Source organism: Telmatherina bonti (genome assembly GCF_933228915.1).
Source record: "Telmatherina bonti genome assembly, chromosome: 19".
Lineage (NCBI taxonomy): Eukaryota > Metazoa > Chordata > Actinopteri > Atheriniformes > Telmatherinidae > Telmatherina > Telmatherina bonti.
In genome coordinates this window covers 16,905,910-16,915,994 of record NC_136617.1, presented here as the reverse complement: position 1 = coordinate 16,915,994, position 10,085 = coordinate 16,905,910, and the positions used below count along the sequence as shown (strand labels likewise).

The 10,085-nt window shown below is 39.4% G+C and overlaps 1 protein-coding gene across 1 annotated transcript in view; it reads right to left on the bottom strand.

Annotated features, from left to right (window-relative positions):
* hcn3 (hyperpolarization activated cyclic nucleotide-gated potassium channel 3) overlaps positions 1–8,888 on the bottom strand; it is a gene marked incomplete at its 3' end in the record, with an annotated part of 9,350 nt that extends 462 nt beyond the window's left edge. The window contains exons 1-6 of the mRNA XM_079258700.1: positions 8,743–8,888; positions 5,507–5,936; positions 5,258–5,419; positions 4,030–4,248; positions 3,371–3,517; positions 906–1,146 (exon numbers count right to left, since the gene is read on the bottom strand). Coding sequence (XP_079114826.1) covers positions 906–1,146; positions 3,371–3,517; positions 4,030–4,248; positions 5,258–5,419; positions 5,507–5,936; positions 8,743–8,867 — 1,324 coding nt within the window. The 5' untranslated portion in view covers positions 8,868–8,888. The remainder of the gene's footprint in view (positions 1–905; positions 1,147–3,370; positions 3,518–4,029; positions 4,249–5,257; positions 5,420–5,506; positions 5,937–8,742) is intronic.
* Between the last annotated feature and the right edge of the window lie 1,197 nt (positions 8,889–10,085).

Sequence of the window (10,085 nt, the reverse complement as noted above, 5' to 3'; positions counted from 1 at the left end):
GTTTGCTTGTTCTCCCAGTGTATGTGTGTGTTCTCTCCAGGTACTCCGGCTTCCTCCCACGTCCAAAGACATGCATGTTAGGTTAATTGGTTACTCCAAATTGCCCCTTGCAGTGTGTGTGGTTGTTTGTCTCTGTGTGACCCTGCAATGGACTGGCCAGCTGACCAGAGTGTACCCTTCCTTTCGCCCAAAGACTGCTGGGATAGGCTCCAGCTTCCCCACAACCCTTCATCGGACTAAGTGGTTAGGATAATGAATGAATGAATGAATGAATGGTCTGGTCATGGAACTGTCCAGGGTGTACCCTGCCTCTTGCCCAATTATTGCTGGGATAAGCTCCAGCTTCCCAGCAACCCTTAATTGGACTAAGTGTTTTAGAAAATGGATGATTGGATTGGGTCTGGTTATGTTGGTGGGAGGGAGATTCAAGCTTTAGTATAAATTATGCTCCTTTTTAACCAGTGGTTTCTATATAGAATATTGTCTGCTTGTACTGATATCCCAACACACGCCTGTCAAGACCTGTGGGTTTATGTGGGTTTTATTTCTTTTTCTGGTGGTCATAACAAAGAACCATATTCATACAGTGATTGTAATTTTTATTATTTAACCCAAAAAAATCTAAGGTTATTATATACAGGTATATATAGGTCAAATGCACAAATGATTTGTGATAAGTATGATGGGTTTCTTGCATCATTTTGAACTTTAACAGAGTGTCTTTTTTAGACAATCAGATCAATTAAAAAAAAAAAAACCTGATTATTCCATGCTGACAATAACAGTAAGATTCAGCTTTTGTGCCTGAAATTGTTAACCACAGACAATTGAGATTATATATCATTGTTGCAGAGCTTCCTATAGATTTGCCCTGCAAAGGTTTAGAACATTGACAACCAGTTTACCTCCAAAATAGGCTCCATCACTGAGCTGAAGCTCCTTGCTGCCACGGGGGATGATTGTGACAGTGCCATGTTGGATGAAGTACATCTTTCGACCCAACGTTCCTTCTCTTATAATGTAGTCTCCTGGTTGGAAGACTTCAAAACGCAACTTTGTCAGGATCACTGTCACAAAATGAGGGTCAGTGTTGGCAAAGAGTGGCATGTTGGCTACCAGCCCTCGACAGTTATAGCTGACAATCTCCTGCATAGTGAGGACAAAAAGAAGACCAACCATTCAGAAATGGCAAAAGTAACAATGACACATGTTTGTTTTAATCTTGCACAGTTATGTGAAGGGATTTGTACATGTACTTTTTCAAATTAAAATATTGGCGAACGAAAAGACATTATTCTGTAATTCTGGCCGCCTTTTGTTCATATTAGTGATTTGGACCAGAATGCATTGAGGTTATAAAGACTAAAGATTTTTTTTTTTAGTTTACATTATAATCACACTCCTGACAATAATGTGTCAAGCCAAGACATTAGAGATTTTCAGCTTTTTAGATTAAAAATATTGTTTTTTGAAGCAGTAAATAAAAGAAGTAACAGTATTTGGGATTAAGGTAGTTGTTTTAACAAACATGATTTGGGAAGTATCTAAACCTTAATGTGTTAATACATTTTTCATTATTAATTTAAACTGTCAAATGTCAAAAAGTATTGAAAAATGGCAATAAAGCCATTTAAAATTCATGCCTGAAAGCATCTTACCAGTAGTTCAAAAGAGCAAACAACAAATAATTTTTAGTAGTTACATTAATAAATAAAAATTAATGGTGAATTATGTTAAAAAAAATCTTTGTAGTATAATATACACTGCTCAAATAGATAAAGGGAACATAAAACATCTCAGATCTTGATTAGTGAAATATTATAGTTAAAAACTTTATCCATATTATATAGTGAATGTGTTGGGGACAAAATAACATACAAATGATCAGCAGAAATCAAAACAACTATGTCTGGATTCATAATCATACGTTTTCACTGATAAAAGTGGAAAGATCAGGTCACAGGCTGACCCAGCTTCTGTGGCAGATGATTTAATATGCGGTGGATGAAGTCCTGACACACTTTAGCCACATGAGTCCGAGCACTGTCAAGCATCAGATGGAATCCAGCATATCATCTGACAGTGGGTGTGAGGATCTCATCCCGGTACCTAATGACAGTCAGCGTACCACTGGCTAGCACAAGGAGGTCTGTTAAGAGCTTCAAAGATTTGCCTTCCCAGACCACCACTGACCCATTGTCAAACCAGTCATGCTGGAGGATGGATCATGGAGCGGAACGTTCTTCAATGGGCCTCCAGATTCTTCCATGTCTTTCACATGTGTTCAATGTAAACCTAATCTCATCTGTGAAGAGTGCAAGGCGCTTATAGGGAATCTGTCAATCCTGGTGTTCCCTCGCCAATCCCAATAGGACTGAATGGTGTTGGGCTGTGAGTACTGACCCCACTTGTTGACATGGGGCCCTCATGCCAACATAATAGAGTCTACTTGTGGCAGTACATTGGTGGCCTGCCAGAGGGAATTTTGTAGAGCTCTCACCGTGCTCTCCAGTTTCTCCTTGCTCAAAGGAGCTGATAGCGGTCCTGTTGCTGTGTTTTTGTCCTCTTCTAGTAGTGAATGAGCTGCACTATGTACTGTGGATTGAGAACACCGTCTCTTGTTACCTTAATTGGTGAGTGCACCAGCAAAATGCAAAAGTGTCCAAAAAATTTGCCGAAAAGGATGAAGGAAAGGAAACAGCGTGTTGCCACCACTTGCAGAACCATTCCTTCATTCAGACTGTCTTACTATTTGCCCCTGATTTCTATCAGTTGTCTGTTCTTTTTGACAGCAGTGGGTGAAATTGACTAATAATCAATGTTATTTCCTAAATGGACAGAGTAATGTCCAAGAAATGTGACTGAATTTGAGTTACATGGCAATTATTATTATGTTCTCTTTATTTCTTTGAGGTGTAAAGCTGTGCCATCTATCTGTCATTTGGTCATGTAAACATACCACGACAGAGTCTTTTAAATACAACTTGTGTGTGTGTGTGTGTGTGTGTGTGTGTGTGTGTCTATTCTATTCTACAGTGATTTATGTTCCTCATAAAAAAAATTTTAAAAAAACACTTATAAAAATGCTTTTTGTAAAAGTAGAGCTTGTCATGTGTTAGAACGGCATTGCACTTCACATTGTCCCAAAAATGATGGCAAGTGTAGTGTTTTAAATATCCAATGAAATAAAACATCTAAACTTCATTTAACAGCCATTTAACTGTGAGTTGAAACAACTAATCAATTCATTGATTTAATAGACTTTAGTCAGTAAGGAGAATAACTGTTCATTGCAATCTTTAGTCAATAATAAAGAGAAAAGGGGATTAAATCTAAAAAGGTCGAGTTAATGGTCTGATTAAGAACCCACCTCCCGTAGTGGATCGCTGAGCTCTCCAAGGATATTGTCCTCATCAAACATCTTGCCTTGAAATCGCTGCTCATAATAATCATGGATCCTCTGCCTTACATCTGCAGGCAGTTTATGGAATGACATGTACTGCTCCACTTGCTTATACTGAAAAAAATTTGTACAAAACACATTGTTATTTGACCCTCATGAGGATACAATTGAAACTCTGATGCCAGACATCAGAATTAGTCACATTTTCTACCATGTGTTTGCTGAATTATTCCAGCGTAATTACGTATTCATTCCATTTGTCTTGCAAGCTTTTATCCTAATTCTAAGTGGATTACAAAGTCATTTTTAATCGCTGTCAGCAGACAGCGATCCAAACCAAAGGTGCGGCCATTTGTCATCATCTGCTCAGCTTTATCTCGTGAAAATCCCCCAGAAACAGTCACAGTAAAGCCACAAAATCCATTAGATAATACATATATTCTATTTGGCATCGTCTCCCAGACTAGAGTACGAATAAGCAAGCCCATGATTTGAAACATGAAGGCAATATTAAAACTCACAGGGAGAATTAATTAACCGGAACACATTATCCACAGAAAGAATGAAGGTGTAGGTCAAAGGGTTTTATCTTATTCGACTTGTAAGGTCAGATCAGCCATGATTACCTTCTCTTGATACTGCCGATGTGATGCATCCAAGGACTGGACCAGGTTTGTTGCGTGACCCAGGAACATGGCATAACAAGTGGCCCCAATAACCATGCTGATCATGGTCAGCCAAACGTCACTAAATCCCTCTGGGGGGTGAGCGCCGTACCCTATACATAACATGTGACTCATGGCCATAAACAGGGCGTAGGAGTACTGTAGTTGCCAGGTAGCATTCTGAAATAAAGTTTTAAGAAAAGAAAAAAAAAAAAAAAAAAAAAACAGGACACAGAAACACGGTCATGCAGAAATTATATAAAACATACACAGGGTTGAATCGAATTAGAGTTGCTGCAGCATTCAGTAGAAACAAGACTGAATGTTGGAAAGAACTATTAAGATTAGCATAGTTTTCCAAAAAACAAAGTGGCAGTAATTTTGACTAAAGTAGCAGATAGAGATAGTAATCAGTTGCTTCAGTTTTAGACTAATGCACTTCAGTGGATCCTCTCACACATTTGCTTAACTTTCTCTGTACTTATAAATGCATTAAAAACTCTTCCTTTATACAAAATTCACACATTGTTTGTTCTTTTTCATTTCAGCTTCATCTATTTAATGAATTATTTTGAATCCATGAAAATAATCCTCAATATTCAGGGTTGTCTATTGGCAAAAACACAAATATACCATAACTATGTATTTAAAGTGTTGATTGCAAAAAAAAACAAAAAACAAAAAAAAAAAACAAAAACAAGAATACCTGCAATTTAATAGCTTAGAACAAGGTATTTATATCTAAAACCCCTGCAGATCAGCTTCATTATCCACCAGTATGTTGATCTATAGCTAAGGACAATGTTAAGACAGCAACCCAGTAACCCTTTAGGTTAATTATGCATGAACTCATGAACTAAGCAATACCTAAATGCAAGATATAGGTGTAATATTTGTCATACTCACTATTGTCATTGGACAAGTTGTGTGCCATAATGCTGCAATCACATGTTAAACATTACTACTTTTCATTTTATTTTTACTTTAATCTTAAGATGATTTCTGCTAATAAAAGACATTTGAAATGCAAACAATCTGCTGACATAAGACCTTTTGTTTTAAATGATTTTTGCTCAATTGTTGCACATTGCAACTATCCATTAATACAGTTTTAGTCACAATCCTAACTAGAAAGTCTAAAATAATATGCTTCAATTGCACTAATTTGCAGATAAAGCAAAGTACTCACCACCATATTGTTTTTAGACACCCAACAGTCTGGAGGAAAGTCTTGCAACATTGGCACCATGAAGGTCATGCAGCCATCCCAGTGGCACAACAGCAGCATCATGCCAATCAAGTTGACTATCCGCACCACAGCACTCGCCAAGTCATAAGTCATGTGACAAATCTGTAAGAAGAATTGTTAGATGTATGGGAAATGAGGCTGATATTGATGCAGATCTTGTGTCTAACTGAATGATGTTCATCCCTTTACCTCTTCCCACTGGTGAATGTATCGGATGAGGCGAGACAGTCGAAGAAGACGAAGCAGACTGAGAATTTTTGTGAAACGAACAATGCGAAGGGCGCGGGCAGTACGGTACACATCAGATGAGTCAGTCCGGGACTCCAAATCAACAATGAGAAAGATGTAGTCGACAGGGATGGAAGACACAAAGTCTACCAGGAACCAGGTGCGGAGGTAATGCATGCGGATGTCTTTGGGGTCCAGGATGATGTGACTGTCCTCTCCCAAGATTCCCGTACGGAAGTTGAAAACAAGGTCCATGAGGAAGAGGGTATCAGACAGAACATTGAAGGTGATCCAGGGCTTGGTGTTCTGGTCTTCAAAGAAGGTGATTCCCCAGGGCAAAATGACTAGATTACTCATCATTAACAACAGCATCACGATGTCCCAGTAAAACCTGAACTCAACAGGAGAGGAGAGTGCAGTTAGATTTGTGGCATTCTGTCAGGACTGTCAAAGTTTACCGCTTTTATTTTCTTACACCTTTTTTTTGACAATTTTTCACTCATTGTTAAGGCCAGGCAATGTTCTTATTTTGAAAGCTGACATTTTGATTGGGTCCGTTACTAAAATGAATATTTAACTGAACTGATGACTGGTGCTTTTTGGTGATAGAACAGTTTTAAAAATAAGAGCAAAAAGTGAAAATTTCTAAAACTGTTCTTTGAATTAACTCTGAATTAACCTTCGATGTCTTGTGAAGTCATTATATCAATAAAACTTTTTTTGCCCCTGCATTGCTGGCGACTACCTATGTCTTTATATGTTTTTTCTGTTGTTACAGACCCAGGCCTGTTCTTCTATAGAGTGTGTACATGTCTGCGTGTGATTGGGAAAATTGTTGATTTGCTGGGCCAGATGTGCAGTGTCCCATACGAGATGTTACAAATGTATGAATGGCTGAATGGTATGAATGCTTTATCTTCCTGATTTCAAGTATCACTGGTTGGACTATTTGTTGTCTTGGGAATTAATCTCCTCATTGGGAAACCATACACCATCCACATGATGGAGTGACCTGACTGAAGCGACTTCTTTCCCAACGGAACACGGTGACCTGAGTCATCTGAGTTAAACAAAAAGCACTCATATGACTTTTACATTATTTATTGCAATGACGAAATATTTGCTAACACCTCCTAAAACATAGATAATTCTAGGAAAACAGCCGCTGAGAATTAACATACAGTCAAACATCATGATTGCAACTTTGTTCCCTGAGATGTTTTACTGCAAACTGCAGACTTTACTGTAGACTTGAGCATGAAGTGAAATGACAATGTAGAATGATAGAGCATGAAAGACTTTTGAAAAGTCAGCATCGCCTGACTTTTCAGTCACCTTCAGGCCATCTTTTCATGGCCTAAAGGTGACTTTGCACTGGTGCAACCCAAAAACCATTGCAAGTCTACACAGGATCTCCACATATAGACTGGACGTGTCTGATCAAAGATACGTTACACCTTTGTAAGCCATAGAACTCAGAACAAGGTTTCTAGGTTTGAAACTGCTTTCAGGCTCAGGCAAAGTCACCATATTATGAGGACATGAAGTGACCCCTATTTTCATAACAGCTTCCGTCACAAGAGGAAACCCTCCCATTAAAAATGAATGCAGTTTGCCTCATTGGAATCAATGTACCATTAACAAGGCAATGAACAAAAGAAAGTGTCACGAACACTGGAAATATTTGTTCTGTGATGTGCTTTAGTATTGGGCTTTGTGCTCCACGGCTTCTCTCATGATTACCTTATTTATCTCATTGCCCTATATGTCTCCAATGTCTCTTAGACATTAAGGATGCCCGGTTTGGATTCCATTACAGATTGTTTACATCAAGTGTCAATCACTTTGCTCTCCCTCTCTCTCTCTGCCACTCTTTCATCGCACTGACACAGTAACAGAGTACAGACTGGACTTTTTTAAATTATTGCGACCCTTCATTGACTGCATCATGGATCCAGTGAGGAAAATACTCTTAAGTCAGTCAAAGTGCAGATAAGGAAGAAGTTGATTGGGCTTTTCAGCGTCACCGATGTTTATCCCGCCGTCAATCTACCATATCCATATCTACCGTGTCAACGCAGTGGTTTTCATCACTACTTATCATCACATCTCATGTTACAACGGATTAGTGACTACTTCCTGCTGCTAATAACTGCTCCTAAGACTTTAGAATGTATTATAGCAGTGACATAGACATAGTGTCTATATGAGTTTAGTCCGTAAGAGAAGCAGAGTAAATTCTGCTGCAAAAAAAAAACATTTTTGTATCCACTGCTTTAAAAAAAAAAACAACCAATATATCATTTGTCCTGTATGTTTACTCCAAGTGATCTCGCGATGCATTATGATTGCGAGCATCAAATTCAGCAACTTTATGTTGGATCAGCAGAGCTTAAGAAAACCAATCTGTCCTTAAACCTTTGAAAGGAAAGCTGAGCATAAATGTGTTATTCTAACCCACCCACATTCAAGAGCAAGTTAGACCATAAGGTTTAAGAAGAGCAGGACCTTTGTAATCTCCCCCTCAGCTGTCTGTATATTATTACATAATATAGCAAGATGGGAATTATAGCGATTCTTATGGACAATAATCCCCATGCACGGGTTTATCCTCTCTGTCTGGCATAGGCCCAATGGTGAAAAATTATTTAAATTTGGTGCCAGCTATTGTTAGTGACCACACTGACAGATTGCTCGAGCATAACTTTTAATATATCTTTTAACTCCAAAAGCTAAACCCTCTGGGAAACCCCGTCAAAAAGGAGCGAGAATGAAATTATCGGATGTGTTATAGTTGGAGAAACATTTCAGCTGATTAGAATCAGAGTGGAGTTCTCCTGTCATAAACACAAAGAAGGGGAGTCACAAGGGAGAGGTATGATTAATCCAGATGATCTTGTCCTATATACTGTATCGTTAATCAAATCCTTTCATCTCCTTATCATGTGGAACTGTGACATCAGCCACTGTCCTTGGGAAACTGGACATGTGTACTCAGTCACAGGCGGTGCAGGGGGAAATTAAATGCTTTCGAGGGACGTTTGGAGAAGAAATGAGGAAGAAATGAGGAATCCTAAATGATACTAGCCCTCTCTGCATGTCAGTTCAGTCTTCACACAAATACTATATTATCAGCCAAGCGTTTAGTAACAAAAATCCCTCAAATTTAGAGTTAAGTTTTGGAGACTGATGATTACCTGAAGTCACTGTAAGGGTGAATGATCCACACTCCAAAGCTCTTGACTCTTTCCTGTTCAGCAGTGACCCCCTTGTGGCTACCAAACATCCGCAGGGAGAACTTGTTGACCCCCGGTTGAAGCATCGAGCCCAACTGCCTCTGGAAGTAGGTGGAGTGGTCCTGAAGCATCTCTTCAATGCCTCCTTCACCTTCTCCATTGGTGTCCAGCAGGCCATCAGGGTCTGCCGTGTAGTCATCATTGTGGGTCTTGACCAGGGAGAAAAGCGTCCTGGTCACATCACTCCTCTTTTCTGTCTTTGGGGAAGGGGTGCCAGGGGGGGTTGTCCTCTGGGAACTACTTCTCCATCTGGAGAAGCGGAGGCTGCTCCAGCTGCGGTACCTTGAAATCTCTGGTTTATGAGCTGGACTTTCACCAATGCCCTTCTGATCTTCTATACTCCTGGATGGGCTGGTCATTTTTACACCTCACACTTAAAGCTAATAAAAAATAAATAAATAAATAAAAAGAAAGAAAAAAAGTTGGTTTTACTTTCCCTGTGATGTTGCTGTGTAGGGCAGATGTTAAACTGATTTTCTCAAAAAGCTGGCTGCAGATGTCCTCTCCCAAAATTTAGTCATTGTTCGATTTGTTTGAAAAGAACATCAAATCTTTTGAAAAAAAAAAAAACAAAACAAAAAAAAAACAAAACCATAATACCCGTATATAAAATCTTAAAAATCTCCACAAAAGCTTTCACAATCCATTGAAAGTTGCAGCCTCCATCTAAAACTTCTCGTGATGAATGAAGTTTGTTGCTGTGGTCCAGCTCACGTCTGACCGGGAGAGGACGGACGCAAATGGACGCAGAGAGCTCAGTGGCCTTTAATAATCGGCTTTTTGGTACAGCTGCTCCACTCACCTCTCCCCCCCGCCCCACGCTCCCCTCCCTCCTCCTCCCCCCTGAGAAGGAAGCGCCCTCCCCTCCTGAGGCGCGTGTTGCTGCTTCAGCAGGTCGTGTTGTATGGCAAGCAGGACGCGAGGCGATAGTGATGAATTACACATCACGGGTCAAATAGTTTCAAAGCGGAAACTACCTCGTCACCATAGATGCTTTAAGGTGTTTTACATGTCAGGGTCACTCGATAGAAAACGAGCGCTTGGCTTCATGGTTTTCATGGCAAATCCTTCTATAGAGTTCTGCGCGGAAGACTGAAAGGTTTGAATTATTTTTTTTTCTTAACATTTTTTGTTCTATTAACCAAGGGGTTTAAAAAACTAAATAAACAACTGTAGGCCTAAGTTTTTATCTTCCCAGAGCGCGCAAATATGTCAAGAAATGGCTTGTAGCTTCATTTACTAAT